General features: G+C 52.8%; 1 protein-coding gene across 6 annotated transcripts in view; it reads left to right on the top strand.

Moving 5' to 3' along the window:
* The window catches only part of Tmem63c (transmembrane protein 63C), a 73,071-nt gene extending 55,583 nt beyond the window's left edge, over nt 1-17,488 (top strand). For all 6 annotated transcript variants that reach the window (XM_045154976.1, XM_045154975.1, XM_045154979.1 and 3 more), the window contains 9 exons: nt 1,259-1,365; nt 3,429-3,515; nt 3,862-3,927; nt 4,876-5,038; nt 5,250-5,355; nt 5,688-5,855; nt 9,039-9,148; nt 10,425-10,493; nt 14,762-17,488. In XM_045154976.1, the coding sequence (XP_045010911.1) occupies nt 1,259-1,365; nt 3,429-3,515; nt 3,862-3,927; nt 4,876-5,038; nt 5,250-5,355; nt 5,688-5,855; nt 9,039-9,148; nt 10,425-10,493; nt 14,762-14,962 (1,077 nt within the window). In that variant the 3' untranslated portion in view covers nt 14,963-17,488. The remainder of the gene's footprint in view (nt 1-1,258; nt 1,366-3,428; nt 3,516-3,861; nt 3,928-4,875; nt 5,039-5,249; nt 5,356-5,687; nt 5,856-9,038; nt 9,149-10,424; nt 10,494-14,761) is intronic.
* Nucleotides 17,489-18,839: the final 1,351 nt, after the last annotated feature.

Raw genomic sequence — 18,839 nt, 5'->3', positions numbered from 1 at the left:
GGGGCGGGCTGCAGAGGAAAGGGAGGGTGGAGGGGAGTGAGTCGGAGGTGAGTGGTCCACTCAGTGTAGGCTTCGAAGTCACTATTAGATCGGGCCACTCGAGTCTGTTATGAAGGCTGTGGCTCTCTCTGCCTTCCACAAGTAGCTCTGCTTTCTTCCAGGATAAAAGCTCCTGGTAGGGTAGAAGGTGAGATAATTCCCATCACAGCCTTTGGAGAGAAGTGAGACCTTCAACTCAGTATCTGCCTCCCCCCACCCACACACGCACCTCCAGCGTCAGCCTGCAGGAGCCTTCCCCAGGGAAGCCCTGGCCCAACTCCCCAAAGCCTGTGGAGTCAGCACTGTTCCAGTGAGCTGGAAGGCCCCTCCTCCGTAGTTTCCCTCCCCTGTTCCCAGAGACACATATGCACGTCCACACACGCATGTAGAGACATGTGCATTCATACACAAACATACATACTTGTACTCATACAGAGACACAGACAAATGAATTCACACACAAGCACACATACGTGCATTCACACAGACACACATACACAGAGACACATGAATTCACACACAAGCACACATACCTGCACTTACACACACAGAGACACGAATTCTTATGCAAGCACAATACATACACTTATACAGAGACACGCAGAAACATGGATTCACACACAAACACACATGCATTCATACAGACACACACACAGACACATGGATTCACACACAAACACACACATGCATTTACACAGAGACACACACAAACACATGAGTTCACACACAAATGCCCATATATGCTCGCACACAGACACACACTTGCCACTACTCCCCTTCGCCCTCCTCCTCAGCTCTGCGGTAGGCCCAGGCTGCCCAGGCTGCCCGTGTGCTGGCTCTGCTGCTCCTCGGGGATTCTCCTCCGCCCCCTCCTGCACTCACCTCCATCTCCACACAGCACAGTGGAGGCGGTGGTGTCCACAGGGCCGCGAGCTGTGAGAGGTAGCCACTGGCTCTGGTCACAGGGGGAAGCCACAACTGCACCTGAGCACAGGAGCCCTCTGCACACTCCAGATGCCCCTGGGGTGCCAGCTTCCATCAGGTGGACTCTTGATCAGGAAGGCCAGGCTCACTCACTCCGAAGCTTTGGGAAAAGCAAACCTGCTCTCCATTGAGCTGGAAGTGGAGAGGCAGGGCTGGGGAGAAGCAGAGTGACCTGCAAGGGGAACGGGCTTCCTGCGTTGATGTCTCTCCTGCCCTCCTCCTCCTGCCCTTCCAGAGCCCGATCGTGACCCAGTTCTTCCCCTCCCTGCTTCTGTGGGCCTTCACAGTCATCATGCCTCTGATGGTCTACTTCTCTGCCTTCCTTGAGGCTCACTGGACCAGGTGAGCTGTGGGCCGCCTCCTCTTCCCTCTCTGCTTCTTTTCCCCAACCTCTTCCTCTTCCCTACTCCCACCAGCCTGCTACTTGGACCTTCCATCTAGCCAAAAAGTTAGAAGTGATATGAGTTTGGCACCTGAAACCATCCCAATAAGTGTTTCCTTTTTTTTTGTTGTTTGTTTTGTTTTTTGGTTTTTCGAGGTAGGGTCTCACTCTAGCCCAGGCTGACCTGGAATTCACTATGGAGTCTCAGGGTGGCCTCGAACTCATGGCGATCCTTCTACCTCTGCCTCCCGAGTGCTGGGATTAAAGGCGTGCACCACCACACCTGGCTAAGTGTTTCCTTTTCGTAGAGAGGTTTCTGGGATGTTCCTGGCCTCTGGCTTCTGAGCTATGGATTAGTGCCACCATCTAAGGGGAGTGGGGCCAAGAACTATCCCTCCTGGGGCTCCTTCCAACCGCAGTGTGCACTGTGGGCATGGAGCTGAGTGTCAGGAATGGTGGGCAGAAAGCGCAGAAAGAAAAGACTTAAACTTGCAGAATGTCAGGTAAGCAGAACGCCAACGCCACAGCAGGGGTCCGGGAACTCAACCTGACCGTCAGCACACAGGAGATGCAGGGTGTGGTGGTTCACGGCTTTAATTGCAGCACTTCAGAGACTGAAGTAGAAGGATCGCAGTGAATTGGAGGCTGGCCTGGGGCTACAGAGTGAGTCCCAGCTCAGCCTAGGCTAGAGCAAGACACTACCCCCCCCCAAAAAAAGGAGATTTCTCATTTGTTAGTCCTAACACTTCAGTTGACCATCTCCCAAGTAAAGGGCAAAGCTTTGACCTAACGCCTGCAGTCGCTCTCAGAAGTTACTTCCTGTACCTAGAGTTCCTATCATTCTGTCAAGTCGTAAGCCAGAGTTTGTCCTATCAGAAAGCCTTACTGGAGGACTAGAGATGACTCTGCAGTCAAAGGTACTTGTTTGCAAAGCCTGATGACCTGAGTTCCATTCCCCTGTACTCACGTAAAGCCACATACACAAAGTGGTGTGTGTATATCTAGAGTTCGTTTGCAATGGCGGGAGGCCCTAGCATGCCCATACCCAATCTCTCTCTCCTCTTTCTCTCTCTCAAGTAAATAAAAAAGATGCCTCGCACATTTAATGCTAGCACTCAGGAGGCAGAGGTTCAAGGCCAGCCTGGGACTACAGAGTGAGTTCCAGGTGAACCTGGGCTAGAATGAGACCCTACCTCAAAAAAAAAAAAAAAAAATTTTAAGAAAAGAAAGCTGGTCATGGTGGCACATGCCTTTAATCTCAGCAGTTGGAAGGCAGAGGTAGCGGGATCACTCTAAGCTCTAGGCCAGTCTGAGACTACATAGTGAATTCCAGGTCAGCCTGGACTTGAGTGAGACCCTACCTCAAAAATAAAACCACAAAACAAAGACCTAGAGAGATGGCTTGTCTACAGAGCCTAAAGACACAGGTTCGATTTGCCAGTACCCACGTAAACCAATTGCACAGGGTGGCACATGCATCTGTAGTTTGTTTGCAGTGGCTAGAGGCCCTGGCATGCTCATTCTCAATCTGCCCCTTTCTCTCTCTTTCTCAAATAAATAAATAAATAAAATATTTTTTTAAAAAAAAAAGAAGAAAAGAAAGCAAGCCTTACTAGCCTTTTCCTCTGGCTAACAACAAGGCTTAGGCTAATTTTTGAGCTCCTTGGAGATGCTGGTACCATTGGTAATATATCTCTGACACAGAGATTTCAAGGCATGTGTGTGCCCTCCCTCTCCTTCCTGTGCTACTGACAGACATTACTAGTTGATCATGCTTTTTTTTTTTTTTTCCCCCTGCTGCTCCCAGATGTGGCATAGTGCTCTGGGGAGAGGGCATTGGACCGAATAGTAAGATTTTCCTGGTCCAGCTAGCTTTCTCGCCCACTCTCTTTGCCTTATGAAAGATCTTTGGGCCGGTTGTGGTGGCACATGCTGGTGCTGCAGAAGAGGCAGAGGCAGGAGGATCTGGAAGATCTTTGGTTCTTCCATCTTAGTGCAGATGAACCTCTCTGCTTCCTTCTAGGTCGAGTCAGAATCTGATCATAGTGAACAAGTGCTACATCTTCCTGGTGTTCATGGTGGTCATCCTTCCCTCCATGGGACTGACCAGGTACCTCCCTCCTAACGATCACTGTTCTCTGGGACAGGCTTAGCATAGAGTCGAAACCTCCTCTGAAGGGGAAGAACGCAGCTATTGTGAGGGGGAAGCTGAGAAGAGAGAGAGAGTGCACGCACTGGAGGAGAGAGAGCTGGCCAGTGCTTGAGCTGGAAGGCCACAGGACGCCTAATACACAGATGGAAGAGGGCAGTGTGACTGGCTAGTTAGAACCAAATAAAGGACTTTGGGGATTGGCAAGGGAGGCTGGAAGGAAGGAAGTCAGGCCAACAGGAACTGAGTCACAGGCCTTAGCACATGGAAGCCTTCAGTAAAGGGCTGGCTTTGTTCTTCCTTGCAGTCTGGATGTCTTTTTACGCTGGCTCTTTGACATCTACTATCTAGAGCAAGCAACCATCCGATTCCAGTGAGTATGCCCGCGTGTACCCGGGGTTTTTTGTGTGTCCACTCTCGGGTGGAGATGGGTACCCTTCTCTGGGCACAGCACCCATGTTGATCTCACTGAGGGGCAGACAGGCACAGGTGGGCGCTGTCATAGGAACCTCCTGGCCCTGCCTGTGCTGTGAGCCCCTTTGGCAGTCTGATGAAGACCAGGCATCCCTTCTTGCATTGGGGTTTTAAAGTCACTGTAGTTTTGCAAGAATTCATCACAAATTGTACAGGGATGGAAGGGGGTGTCCTTCATCCAGCTCCCCAGCTGGTGACATTTTGTATGACTGTAGTATAATATAAAAGCCCGGGAGCCTGGGCTGGGGAGGTGACTCGGCGGCTAAAGGGCTTGCCGTGCAAATGTAACTGTGTTTGAATTCCTCAGAACTCACGTAAAGCTGGACACCGTAACGAGTGTCTATAATCCCAGCAGGCATAGGGCAAGATGGGAGATGGGGGCAGGAAAACACCCTTGAAGCTTGCAAGCCAGCCAGCCTGGCAAATGCAGTGGTGAACGGCGGGACACCCTGCCTCAAAACAAGGTGGGAGGCGAAGCCCGACCCCCACAGTTGTCCTCTGACCGCCTCATGTACCTGGTACATGCGCTTCCTTACATGCATTCTCTGTCTCACAAACACGCACTCACACACATGAGTATGACATTGGTCCAATCTAGAGTTGATTTATCTCTCTTCAGTTTTTTGGTTGTTTTTTTTTTTTTTCTTCTTTGAATCAGGGTCTCACTCTAGCCTCAGCGTGGCCTTGAACTCACAGCAATCCTCCTACCTCTGCCTCCCCGAGTGCTGGGATTAAAGGCGTGCGCCACCACGCCCAGCTGCTGTTTTCATCTTTTTCTCTCCTCTTTTTTGCCCACATCTCTCCCTCTACCTTTTCACTGCCCCCCCCCCGCTCCCCCACTGCCCAGGTGCGTGTTCCTGCCAGACAACGGTGCGTTCTTCGTCAACTACGTGATCACGGCGGCCTTGCTGGGCACAGGCATGGAGCTGATGCGCCTGGGGTCGCTCTTTGTGTATAGCACCCGCCTCTTCTTTTCCAGATCAGAGCCAGAAAGGGTCCACATCAGAAAGGTGAGGGCCCACCCCTCCCTCAGCTGTTCCAGTGGGGGGAGCCCCGGGAGGAGCCTGCTGGGAGCACCAGGGACCCAAATGTAGGCTTGGCGGTCATGAGTGGCTGCTTCTCTGGCTCCGAGCTGGGAGGGGTTTGGGCGGCAGGAGCCCCCAGAAGCTGCCACACTAAGGGAACTGGACGTCAGGGTGATATCCCTGTCTCCTGCCTCAGGACCAGGCCATGGACTTCCAGTTTGGGCGAGAATACGCATGGATGCTGAATGTCTTCAGTGTGGTGATGGCGTACAGCATCACCTGCCCTATCATTGTCCCTTTTGGTGAGTCATCTCCAAGATACACCCCCACCGCCCCAAGGGCTGCGCCCCCTCTGACTAGGAAGAGCAGTTGAGCTCCATAGCATCAGGCCACCTCCTGGAATACCAGGAGGCCCTGACACCTCCCTGATAACCCGCGTCCTTCCCCAAGCAGGCAGACTCAACACTAGGGGAAACAGATGGCCCCAGAGGTCAAATCCGTACCCACCCCCCAACCCCCGGCATAGCTCATCCTTGACTCCCGTTACCCTGACAACCCTGAATCTGGCTTCTCAGGCCTGTCAGTGCCCGCGGGCAGCACAGGCCTCTGACCGTGCCCGTCTTCCGGCCCCCAGGGCTGCTGTACCTGTGCATGAAACACCTCACCGACCGCTACAACATGTACTATTCCTACGCCCCCACCAAGCTCAACGAGCAGATCCACATGGCCGCCGTCTACCAGGCCATCTTCGCTCCGCTCCTGGGGCTATTCTGGATGCTCTTCTTCTCCATCCTGCGAGTAGGTAGGTGCCACGTGCGCCCTGCAGCCCTGCGAGGCCTCGCCGCTGCCCAGTGAGTCCCTTCACCACCAACTCTGGCGGAGGATAAAAGATCAGGGCAAGCAGGACATTGCTCGTGGGACTCGGCCAAGCCCGGCGGCTTCTTTAGGTCCGCGGGGCACGTATGAGCCTTGGCAGAGCTTGAGGCAGAGGAGAGGCCGAAATTATATGGATCTGAGGGTTGGGTAAGAAATGTCATATTCCTTTATTCTACGAGCAGACTAGCCCCTGGGAACTCGGGCCCCATGACGTTTCCTCTGGGGGCCCATAAAATGCCTGGTTTTATGGAGCATCAGTTTCTCATTTCAGGACAAAACACCAGCAGCAGCTTAAGGAAGGAAAGGGTTCATTTTCAGTTTACAGTTTCGAAGGGAAGCCCGTCACGGGGAACGGCTTGGCATGAGCAGGAAGCTGCATCGCGTCATTCACCACATCAGTGAGGAAGCACAGCAGTGAATGCTCAATGCTGCTGGCTTTTTCCTTTTGATACAGTCCAGGACCCCCTAGCCCCCCCCCCAAAATAGCCCCACCCACAGGGCAGGCCTTCTGCCTCAGTTATTGTAACTTAGAAAATCCCTAACAGACATGCCAAGAGATTTGACTTCACGGTGATTCTAAATCCTGTCGAGTTGACAGCCAGGGATTAACCATCACACATGGGTTTGCCAGAACCTGGAACGGGAATCAGATCCCACCATGGTGCCTAGTTTTTCTCTCACCCTTGGGGCACACAGAGATGCTTCTCCTGCCTCCGAGAGCTCAGAGACACCTGCACAGAAGTCCTGTCCACACACGTTCTCCCCTCTGAGTCAGCTGCTCCCAACCCTACTGCGCAGAGTCATGCTGCCCTCCCCTCCAGACAGCTGGCCTTGGCTTGGTCAGCGGGGAGGGGAGAGGCAGTGTTTTCTTTACCTTCCCTCACAGTGCTGTCTGTAAGTGCTCAGTTCCTTGTCACAATTTCTTATCCTGCAGCCTTAGCAGGCATTTGTTGTTTTTTTCTTTTTCTATAGTGCCTTTTGTTAAGAATGAAAGAAACTACATGTTTAACATGTTTATGTTAAAAATAGAAAAAAAAAATACAAAGACCAAAAGTTACTACCCACAGTCTCATCCAAAGCCCAATGTCTGCTCCTCTTAGTCTCCTCCTAAGGTGTTGGCTCTGGGGAAGCGGCAAGACAAAAAAGGTCTGCTGTTATTTATAAAATTGTCACCATGCGCATTATAACCTCCAGCCCCTTGTACTGAGCTTTCTCCTGAACATTATGTTCTGGGAAGCTTCTTGTGTTATTAAGAGTCAGCTTGAAGCCGGGCGTGGTGGTGTACGCCTTTAATCCCAGCACTCGGGAGGCAGAGGTAGGAGAATCGCCGTGAGTTCAAGGCCTTTTGAGACTACAGAGTTAATTCCAGGTCAGCCTGGACCAGAGTGACCCTACCTCAGAAAAAAAAAAAAAATTCAGTTTGAACACAGCCTTTCAACAGCTGCATGCAAGACTACTTGGTGCTGGCCCTCAGAGGCTGAGCGCTGGGGCAGCGCAGCGGGTTGCAGTGCCCCGCAGTGGGCCTCATTCAGCAGTCCCCCGAAGGGGTGGAGTGGCTTTCCATATCTGCCTTGTTAAAAAGCTGCTGCTGGGCTGGAGATCTTGCTCAGTGGTCAAGACACCTACTTGTCTGCAAAGCCTAAGAACCCAGGTTCGATTCCCCAGTACCCACGTAAAGCCAGAAAGTGGTTCATACATCCGGAGTTCATTTGCTGTGGCTGAAGGCCCTGGTGCTCCCATTCTCTCTGTTTCTTTTCTATCTCTGCTTGCAAACAAATAAATAATTAAATATATTTATTTTATTTTATTTATTTGCAAGGAGAGAGCGAAAGCAGGAAAGAGAGAGGGGGACAGAATGGGTGTGCCAGGACCTCCAGCTGTTGCAAACAAACTCCAGATGTGTGTGCCACTTTGTGTATCTGGCTTTACATGGGCACTGGGGAATTGAATCTGGGTTGCTAGGTGCTGCAAGCAAGCACCTCAACTGCTGGGCCATCTCTCCAGCCCCCAAAATATTCTATATATATATTTTAAAAAACTAAGCCGGGTGGTGGCGCACGCCTTTAATCCCAGCACTCAGGAGGCAGAGGTAGGAAGATTGCCATGAGTTTGAGGCCACCCTGAGACTCCATAGTGAATTCCAGGTCAGCCTGGGCTAGAGTGAGACCCTACCTCGAAAAATCAAAAAACAAAAACAAAACAAAAAAAAAAAAACTGCTGGGGCTAGAGAGCTGGTTCAGCAGTTAAGGCACGGGGTCTTGTTTGCAGTGGCAGGAAGCCCTGGCATGCGCATTCTCTTCATCTCTCTTTTGCCACTCTCTCTCTTCTTGCAAATGAATAAATTAAAAAAATTTTTAAAGCTCCTGCTATCAAAAAAGACCAAAGATTCTCCCATGAAATGTAGATTTGAACTCTGGATTGCACCAATAACAACGTTCATGCTGATTGGGCTTGCAGGGAAAAGGTTTCTGGGGGCAGTGGCAGAAATGGCAACTCAACACTACTTCCCAGGGTCCTTGGAAATGGCTGACAGATCAAGAAGGATGTGTTTAATGGGGCATTGGTATGGGTGACTTAAGTCAATCAAAAAAAATTTTTTTAATATTTTTTGTTCATTTTTTATTTATTTATTTGAGAGTGACAGACACAGAGAGAAAGACAGATAGAGAGAGAGAGAGAATGGGCAAGCCAGGGCTTCCAGCCTCTGCAAACGAACTCCAGACGTGTGCGCCCCCTTGTGCATCTGGCTAACGTGGGTCCTGGGGAACCGAGCCTTGAACCGGGGTCCTTAGGCTTCACAGGCAAGCGCTTAACCGCTAAGCCATCTCTCCAGCCCCCCAAATTTTTTTTTCATAGACTCCACCACATGACAAATTCTAAACTGGCTAAATGGAACCGAGAGAGGGCCTCTTCATGTCAGGCCCACTGATCCCAGTTTTTCTTGGGAGTTGGCAGGAGTCTCTCTATCCTAAGCTCCGAGCTCCCACAGAGGTGCTGAGGGGGTCTCAAGGGATCTCAGCTGCCCAGCTCGGCATCGCCCTCCCACCCCCACCCCCGCCAGCTGCAGAGCTTGAGCTCTGCGCCCACAGCCTTGGTCTCTTCTCGGCAGGTTCCCTCCACAGCATCACCTTATTTTCCCTGACTGTCCTTCTCATTTCCATGATGATTGCCTTTTCTGGCATTTTTCTGGGGAAGCTTCAGACGGCCACGGACTATGAGGTGAGTTGCTAGCCTGCCCTGTACTCCCCTGATTCTCATGGTCCTGGGAACACAGCTGTGGGCCACCCTCCTGGTCCCCACACCCAGAGCACAACAGGACAAGAGGAATGAGCCTTTCTTTCCCTTGGGCTACAAAGTGTGTGGTCCAGCGGGCATGCAGACATGCCCTGCACCAGCTCAAGCTGGCTTCTGCCGGGTGACACCACCCTGTCCTTTTCTGCCCTCTGACATCTCCAGTCAGCAGGCTGCTGGCTCGTCCTTCCCTCCATGTGAGTCCAGTTCAACCACTCTGAACACCATCCCAAGGGTCTGGAGGATCGAGAGAGACAGACAGACTTCTTAAAATCCCAGATGCCATGTTATGAACACTACTGGAATATCTGGGGGGCCCCACTGTGAATTCTTTGCCTCTTGGCAAAGGTACTCAGTTTAGTCATTCTTCAGCCTCCCCCTCCCCACCCCAGACAGGGACACGCTCACATTGTCACATTGTCCCAGAGCCTTGCCAGCAGCTCCAAACGTCCGCATCAGCCTTTCCCAAAACGGGTGTCTGTGCGGGGACACTGGAATGACTCCCAGTGGACAAAAACATACTCTTCATGGTTACACACTGATTTTTCTAGTTAACTTTCTGCTCACAGAAGCTGCCACAGGCTTTCTGTTTCTAGCAGCGAACGTTTTCTTTTCTGGAAGCGTCGCCCTCCACTAACTGGCGGAGGAGAATCCGGGAGGATTTCTTCCCGCTCTGGTTTACCTGTATTTGGGGCTCTGGGCACAAGCACGCTCAGCCTCTCTGCCTCGCTTTCCTGCTCCGGGCTGGAGCAGGGCCAGGGTGGGCCATACCTCTTCACACACACTGGCTCTGTCGAATACCAGTGTCGTTGGAGATGGCTGCCATGTCCCTCTAATGAAGGAGGATGGCAGGGAGCCTTAGTGGGACTGGTTGAGGACTCCTTCCAAACACAACGGAGGGGCTCTCTAGAAAGAAAGAAGACAGGGTAGAGAAGGCCCGGCTGTGAACCCCAATCCAACTCCCCCTCTGTGGTCTTTGGGAATAGAAACTCCACAAGGGACTCCTGGTATCCCATCTCTTTCCCTGTTGCCCTAGGCTTCTGCCTTGTGTGCTGGGCTGAAGGTCTAGAAAGGTAGAAGAGCTGAGCGCCAGGGTGGCAGGCCAGAGGCCCAGGTGTGGTGTCCAGGCTCGGCTGGACAGAGGGAGGGAGGGGACAAAGGGAAGCTCCTACCCCATGGCCCACCCTCTTCCACCCTGCTGCAGCCCGAGGAGGAGGCAGAGACTGTGTTCGACATGGAGCCGAGCAGCACGTCCTCCACACCCACCTCTCTCGTGAGTTTTTGCTCCCATCCTGGGAACAGGTCAGGAGGGTGGGGGTCCCCCCAAGGGTGGCCCACTCCAGTGATGTGGGAGGTGCCAATGTGAGTGCCAACCCTGGGTACGTGGGAGGAGCTGGGACCCCTGGGCTCCCTCCCCTGACACAACAGGACTTGGCCCAGGTGCAATTGCTTCCGTGGCCCTGGCTGAAGAGTGGGGTGAGACGACACAACAGTTATCCGAGACTCACTAGAAGGCACCTGCAGAGGATGCAGCCTGAGGGGATGTACCCGGTCAGGGAGAGCCATTTCCCAAAAGCCTCAGTCGTGTAGACGCAGGGGCGTGCTGGGGCTCCGCCTCAGGACCCAAGGCAGTCTCCAGGGCCCAGGCGCTGGGCAGAGCAGAGCGGTGCAGACAGAGCTTCAGGGAGCTATTGACGGACACAGTGAATGGTAAGGCAGGGGAAGTGCCTGATCACAGAGCCCATCAGCCCACCAAGAGCCAAGGCTGGACCCAGAGCCCGTGGCTGGCACACTGGGCCAGGGGCTGTGATGCCCGTGTGGCTCGCCTGGATCCAGAAGCGCTCACCCACATCGCTGTCACAAGTGCACCTGTGACCCATCTGTGCGTGCACTGCATGGGGCCCAGGGACTGCTGTGCCCTGGTGCTGGGTGCCTCTGACGAGCACTGAAGAAGGGTGCCAGCTAGCCTGAGCACTTGGGGAGGCTTCCCAGAGGAGGGACCATCTCATGCAAGTGCAGAAATAGGAGGAGGGGTGTCAGGTGCAGTAGTGTGGGAGGAGCATTGGAGAAAGAGGAAGAGCCTGAGAAAAGGCCCTAAGAAGCGTGTGGGGAAGACAGAAGACAATTTCCAGCATGGTGGACAGATGGAGTGGACCTGTGGACAGACATGAGGAGGCCTTTCTTTCTTTCCTTCCTTCTTTCTCTGCTTTTTTTTTTTTTTTTGTTTTGCATGTGTATGTGTGTTCTTAACGTGTGTTCGTGTGCATGCAGGTGCACATGTGTGTGTGTGTGTGTGTGAGAGAGAGAGAGTGGTGTGCATGCATGTATGTGGAGACCAGAGGCCAATGTCAGGTGTCTTCCTCAGTCACTCTCTACCTTATCTTCTGAGACAAAGTCTCTTATTTTTTTTTTTTACTTTTTAATTTATTTATTTGAGAGCAACAGACAGAGAGAGAAAGAGAGAGAATGGGCACGCCAGGGCCTTCAGCCACTGCGAACGAACTCCAGACGTGTGCGCCCCCTTGTGCATCTGGCTAACGTGGGTCCTGGAGAATCGAGCCTCGAACCGGGGTTGTTAGGCTTCACAGGCTAGCGCTTAACCATTAAGCCATCTCTCCAGCCCCAGAGTCTCTTACTGAGCCTACAGCTTACTAATTCAGCGAGACTAGTTAGTCAGGAAGTCCTAGGCATCCTCCTGTATCCATCTCATGGGATTACAGGCATGTGCTGCCATGCCTGGCATTGTACATGAGTACTGGGGATTTGAACTCAGGGCTTCATCACTAAGCCATCTCCGCAGCCCCCAGGGATGAGGCTTTCTTTGTGGTGGATAGAGCCAGGTCACAGGGCTTGATGAGACAGAGTACAACGACAGCGTGGGGACCCATCCACACAGATAGTCGATGTGTCAGAACTCTGGTTGGCCTCACTTGGGAAAATCCCAAAGACAGCAAAAATCCTTCTCTGAGAGAGAACAGAGGAAGAGACCAAGACTCAAAGCAGGGACACCTCTCTGGCCGGTACCTTCTAACTGCCACACTGTTAGCAGTGAGTCATTAAAAGTTTAAGAGCCGAGCCTGGCGTGGTGGCGCACACCTTTAATCCCAGCACTTGGGAGGCAGAGGTAGGAGGATCGCTGTGAGTTCGAGGCCACCCTGAGACTACAGAGTGAATTCCAGGTCAGCCTGGGCTAGAGCGAGACCCTACCTAAAAAAAAAAAAAAAAAACATTAAAAAAAAGTCCAACGCCGGGCGTGGTGGCGCACGCCTTTAATCCCAGCACTCGGGAGGCAGAGGTAGGAGGATCGCCGAGAGTTCAAGGCCACCCTGAGACTACATAGTGAATTCCAGGTCAGCCTGAGCCAGAGTGAGACCCTACCTCAAAAAACCAAAAAAAAAAAAAAAAAGTCCAAGAACTGGATACTTTGCTATTTTCTCTCTGGATTGATAAATTCCATGATTTTATCCACAAAGGTTTGTTATTATTATATAATTATTATTATCGTTTTGTAGAAATGGCGACTGATTTAAACTCATGGCCTCATGCCCACTGGGCAAGCTCTCTACCATCAAGCTATACCCCAGCACAAAATGGTTCATTAATTTAGGCCCTAACTTACTAAGCAATGAGGTGTCAGAACAAAGTTTGAATTGGGTCTATTCTATAAAGCCTGTGCATTAAAATGAAGATTGAATAGAATTTATTACTTGTTTATGTATTTATTTTTTGAGACAGGGGTTCGCCATGTTTGGCAGTCTGGCCTCGATCATCAGGTGCAAGTGACTCTCCCATCTCAGCTTCCAGAGTAGCAGGGGCTACAGGCGTGTGCTACCGTGCCCAGATTAAGATTATTTTTTTAATCTCTCGTTTTTACAACAGTGGAACATTGTAGACAATTGTGGGATCAAAAACAGTTAAGCAAGAATGAGGAAATAAAAAGTTCATACCCCTACCACCCAGAGATGATCATTGAGACCCTGGCGTATATTTGTCCAGGTGTGTGTGTGTGTGTGTGTGTGTGTGTGTTCCAGATGATGATGCATATGTATATAATATATATATAATATACATTATATATAATATGTATTATATATAATATTATATATTATGTATATAATTTTGTATGTATACATGGTTTCATTAAAATGAAATAATACTATACATACGGTTTTATAACCTCCACATTAGTTAACAGTCTCTATCGTGCCATACATATGAGGTTGTTTTTCCTTTTAAATATTCGGATGTACCAACATTACCCTGTCTTTTATAGTCTGTCCACACCAAGGGAGAGTGCAGCACCTACATTAGATTAACCCGGCACCTCTGCCCAGGTTGTCGCATGCCTTTGATTTCAGCACTCCATTATTTTTTCAGTTAGACGGGTTGACTAGTGAGCTCCAGCGATCCTCCTGTCTCTCACCCTCTCGGGGCTGGGGTGACGTGTGTGCAGCCACGCCCAGCTTTTACAATTATTTTTGTGTGGACGCCTGTGATTGAACTCGAGTCTTCATACTTGAGCAGCAAGTACCCTTACCCACTAAGCCTTCTTCCCAGGCCCCATTTTTAAGACTGGTTGAAGACACCAAGCCAGCGGTCCTGCAGAATGTTCTGGACTTTGTGGCTCATCTTCCTGGTGTCTTGCAGCCTGTTCCACTCTCTTCCCCGTCTGCTGAAAGCTGCAGTTCCAGCCGTAGGCTTGATAAGCTCAAGTTCAGTTTTGACGCTAGAGTGAGTTCCAGGGAGCAATGCACCTCACTCTGGAGACGTGTCACATCTCAATCATTCCTGCTTGGGGTGCCAGCAGGACCACTGGAGAATGACACCTAGGTGTTTCCATTTCCTCCTTTATGACCAAAAGATCCACGGGATGTGCTTTAGACTGTGCCTGTGTCGGGATCTTTTGCCGGACAGTTGTTCCCTTACAGCTAGGGCTGTTTGGTGTCGCTGGAGCGAGCGCCTACAGAGTGGGCTCACGCAGTCCCATCATGACCTACTTTCAAAGTAAGGACTTAGGTGGAGAGCCACCTGAAAAGGTGACTGCCCTTCTCCGTAGTACTTCTTGTGTCTTTACAATCTCCTGGGACTGGCCACCAGTGTGACAAGTGACATTGAGCGGTCTCAGTTCCAACTGTGCACCACATCGAGGTGCGCCTCTGCTGCTGTCTGAGAAAGCTCACTGGTTCAGGAGTGGAAGTCTCCAGCTCCGTAGGGAGCAGGGCCATCTCCCCTGGGTTTCAGCCCGAGTGGGAACCGGTAGTGGGCAGAGCACGTTCTGAAGAAACAGTGGATAAGGACTTAGGAGATCTGCCACGACAGACGTTCTGGGAGTTTCTAGGTAGCAACAATACTGAATGCAGAACCGGGAGCTCGCTGAATGGCGGAGGCGCAGGGAGGGCAGGATGTGTTCTTCCTGGGAAGCAAGACATGCACAGGGCTCAGAGAGACACAGGTGATGGGGCGGGGATGAGGGATGGTGATATGTGCCAGGCCTTGCTCCCGATGTGACCTCGTCCTATCTCCCCTCTCTGTCTTGAGCAGCTGTATGTGGCCACCGTACTGCAGGAGCCAGAGCTGAACCTGACCCCTGCCTCATCCCCAGCCCGGCACACCTACGGCACCATGAACAGCCAGCCAGAAGAGGGAGAAGAAGAAAGCGGTCTGAGGGGCTTTGTGAGGGAGCTGGACTCCGCCCAGTTCCAGGAAGGGCTGGAACTGGAAGGCCAGAGCCAGTACCACTGATCAGGACTCTAGTCAGAGGCCAGGGGAGAGCCCGGCAGGGGAGGCGGTAAGGCAGACAGACTTCCGGCTTCCCTCCTGCAGACTTCAGGAAGCTCCGAATGAAGACACACCTGCCATGCCATGCCCGCCTCACGGAGACCCCAGCCTGCTAACCAGCTAGAATCAGGAGGTGCTGAGCGGTGCCCAAGAACCTTGGGATGGGGTGGAGGCAGCAGACGTGGTGTCCTGGGAGAAGTGGCTGAAATCCAGGACACAGAGACTGGACACTGGGCAGCCTTGCTGGAGTCAACCTGAAGCACATGTGAATAAGGGGAGAAGCAGGAAGGAGCCCGCTGAAAGCTCCCTGGGGGCTCTGTCACCCCTGTCCAGCTGCCAACTAAGAACTTATGCTGCCCTGGCCCACAGTTCTGCGCTGTAGTCTGAGGAGGCAAAGGTTTGTGTGGGGGGCCACATGGCCATCTCCTCACAGGCCCCCCTGCAGGCCATCCGTAGACTGTGTACCCTGTCTCTGAGCAAGGGGACAACTGCCGGGACAACAGCCCTGGGAAAGAACTGACTGAGCCCCTTCCTGCCCACCCGCCTCCCACCCCCGTCCCATGTCCCTGGGGAGCCACAGGGGAGCCCTGCTGTCTACTCACTGGGGGAGTGGGGACACAGTCACCCAGGCTCATTAAAGGAGACCTGCGTGTAGGTGGTAAAGGAAACTGGCTAGTTCTTACTGGTTGCTTTGAGGGTGTATGTAGTGGGGACTAGAATTCATGAAGTAGGGTCATTTCCCCTAGAACTGGGCACACCTTTCCAAGTCACAGGGCCAAATGAGAAGACCCCCCCAAAACTTCCTCTGCCCCACGCATGTGAGCGTTGGACCCCAGCTTGGCTGAGGTAGAGGTCTAGCTCAGTAGCCAGAACTCACATTTGACACTGAAGGCACTGGTCATCCCCTGCCCTCAGGCAGGACCCTCCCTAACCCTCTCAGGCTTCCAGCCTCCCCTTACCCCAAAGACCATGCCAGTAACCTCCAGTGTAGTCCAGGCTCAGACACTGAAAATGCCTCCCAAAGGTGACATTACCCCAGCCCTGCTGGGAGTGGGTGGGGCAGGCATCTTGGGTTCTCCCTGGAGAAGGATCTTTTCATGATCAAGGCTGCCTCCAGGTGGAGGAGCTGAATCCTGGTCATGCTGGTAACTCAGTACCTCTGTCCCTGCCTGAGGAGTACGAGTCTCTGCCTGTGGGGACAGACAGCCATCAGGACTACCACACAGCCTGGCCAGGGCTAACATGGAAAGGGGCCTTCTTGGACCTCTGAACCACTCAAACTAAGTTGCATGGGGTCTGAAGGCTCCTGAGCCTCGAGCCCTTCTCTACACGCCTGGGTCTCACCTTCCGAAGGTGGGCCCAGGCTCGTGTCAGCTCAGTATCTCACCAGACCCCAGGTACCTGGTTTCTCTGAACACATCAGCCTGGCTGGCCCCTGCTCCACCTCTGCCCACATCCCAGCCCCAGCAGCTCCAATCTTCATCCCAGGACAGAAATAGTTGCCCAAGGGCCAGATATTTTCATGCCCCACGGGTTTGGCAAGAAACACTGGCATAGGGAACTTTTCAGGCAGCTTGTGTCAGCTATGGAAGAGGCTGCCTCCGTGCTTTGTCCAGACCTTTACACACCCCAATATCCCAAGACACCCCCCACCCCGCCACTGCTTGGGATTCCATCAGTGGAGAAAAGAGCCTTTTCAGAGCAGAGTGGAGAGCGGCCAGTTCTGGGTCCTGCTCATCCCCCCACCACCCCAGTGTGTATTTGGTATATCAGGGTCTGGGGTGCTATCAGAGACTGGCCCAAGGGCTCTCCTCCCCTGGGTGCTTCTTCCTGGCACCTTTCCTGGGTCCCTCTGAACTGCTGCTGCTGACTCTCCACTCTTCATAACCCCATTTTAGCTGGGGGAGGCTGCATATGGCGGGGGGGTCCCACAGAGAGCATGGCCTCATGGCTGGAGACTTCCCCTTCTGAACCGGGTCAGGGCAGCCTGGTTGATGTAAACGTTAGGCAAGTGGCAAACTCCACAGCTCTCAGCTCTATCTGGAGCAGCCTGGCCTGCTAGGCCTCAACTTCCCAAAGTCAGTGGGGGTGGGGCTCCTTTAAGGCCTCACTTACACACTGCATCCAGGCACTTCCTTCCAACCTGCTCTCCCAGCCCACTCTGCCTCAATCCATCTGGCCATCTTCCCACCCTACCTACCTCCAATCCATCCCCTGATCCCTTCTAAAGGGAGCTGCCTCTCAGAGGCCCTGGAGTGGCCTATAGCCTCCCAGAGGGGCCCTCCCTGAGCCTGGAGTGGCCTCCCCTCTGCCTGCCTGTCCCTCAGATGCCTCTGGAAGCAAAGTGCCTATCAGCAGTATTGCGTCCTCTGGGGGCCCTGGAAAGGGTGTGGACTAACCTTGGCCACCACCACTAAAGGAATGTGCCAGAATGCTGAACCTTGTTATCAATGCTATGACTGTGCCTTGAATAAACAAGTCCTCCCAACCTCTGCCCGTCTGTGCCTCTGTCTCTGGGACAGGAGGGCCTTATCAAAGGAGGAGGAACCAGAGCTCCTCAGAGATTTCCCTTGAAGCCACTGGGATGGGGGTGCCATGATGCCTCACTGCGTGGCTGTTGGACCCGACTCCTGGCAGGGAAAGGTCTGGTAGAGCCCAAGTGCTGGTGGCTGGAAAAACAGGCCTTCCACTGCTGTACAGCGAGTGAGAACCACCCAGGAGGCCTTCAGGGCAGTGTCGCCTGGCAGCAGCACTCCTGGTTGAGGGCAAGGCCCTGTGAGCAAGCGGCTGACCTAGGTCAGTGGCAGAGGCCTCCAGGAAGGACAGCACAAGGGCTCAGGTCAGAACCTGGAGGTATACGAGGATGGTAGGTCAGGAAGAGAATGGGCATCAGGGAGGAGTGGGGTTGGGCAGCTTGGCAGGCCTGTGCAGGACAAGAAGCAAAGACCCTCACACCTGTGGCAAGAAGAAGCATGTCCCGCTATAGGACAGGCCTCTGGACTAGGAGACCTGGGCTCCCACCCACCTCTGGCCAACTGGACGACGCCAGCCTGTCACTTCCTTGCCCCCAATTAGGGAAGGAGGACATGAGGTGCACACTCTGCCCTACTACAGAACAGACCAAGTTCCAGGGTAAGAGATGGAGTGGTTGGGGGAGGTTAGGCTTCCCCTGCCCGGACAGTGACAACCGCGGCTGCTCACTGCCATTGTCCTCATAGGGCAGTCTCACGCTCTTGGGCAACCTGTGGGTGTAGATTCAAAGCCCACTACCCCATGAGCCTGGGCAAGAGGCCATTCTTCTGTCCCCTCTCCCCTTAAAATAAGTGTTTTCCAAGTCCAGCTGATGGGACCCCATTGCTGTTTCGTGAGAAAGGTGTTAAGAAGACCCCTTCCAGGGGATGGGGAGATGACTGAGAAGGAAAGCACTTGCTGCAGAAGCATCAGGGTCCTATGCTCAAGCCAGATGTGGTAGCATTGTGCCTGCCATCCTGATGCATCTACGGGGAGATGGGAGATAGGTGGAATTTCTGGAAACTCCCAGGCCGGCTGCTCTGGCATAAGTAGCAGCGGACAAGAGATTCTGCCTCAAACAAGGTGGAAGGCAGGATCAACACCCAGGGTTGTTTTCGGACCTCTGTGTGTGCATTATAGGAAGGTGTACAGGTGAGCATGCGCGTGTGCGTATGCAAGACTGACAAAAACACGACCTCTTCACCAGGTGGGATAGGTTGGGCCTCCTTCCTATCATGCAGGAAAGGGACTTCTCATGACACATGAGCTCCCATCACACTAGCTACCTCTCAGAGGTCGCCTCCACGGGACCAGGGGCCCCTACCACTTA

The sequence above is a fragment of the Jaculus jaculus genome, chromosome 7, assembly GCF_020740685.1.
Source record: "Jaculus jaculus isolate mJacJac1 chromosome 7, mJacJac1.mat.Y.cur, whole genome shotgun sequence".
NCBI lineage: Eukaryota > Metazoa > Chordata > Mammalia > Rodentia > Dipodidae > Jaculus > Jaculus jaculus.
This window is presented reverse-complemented; position numbering and strand designations above follow the sequence as displayed.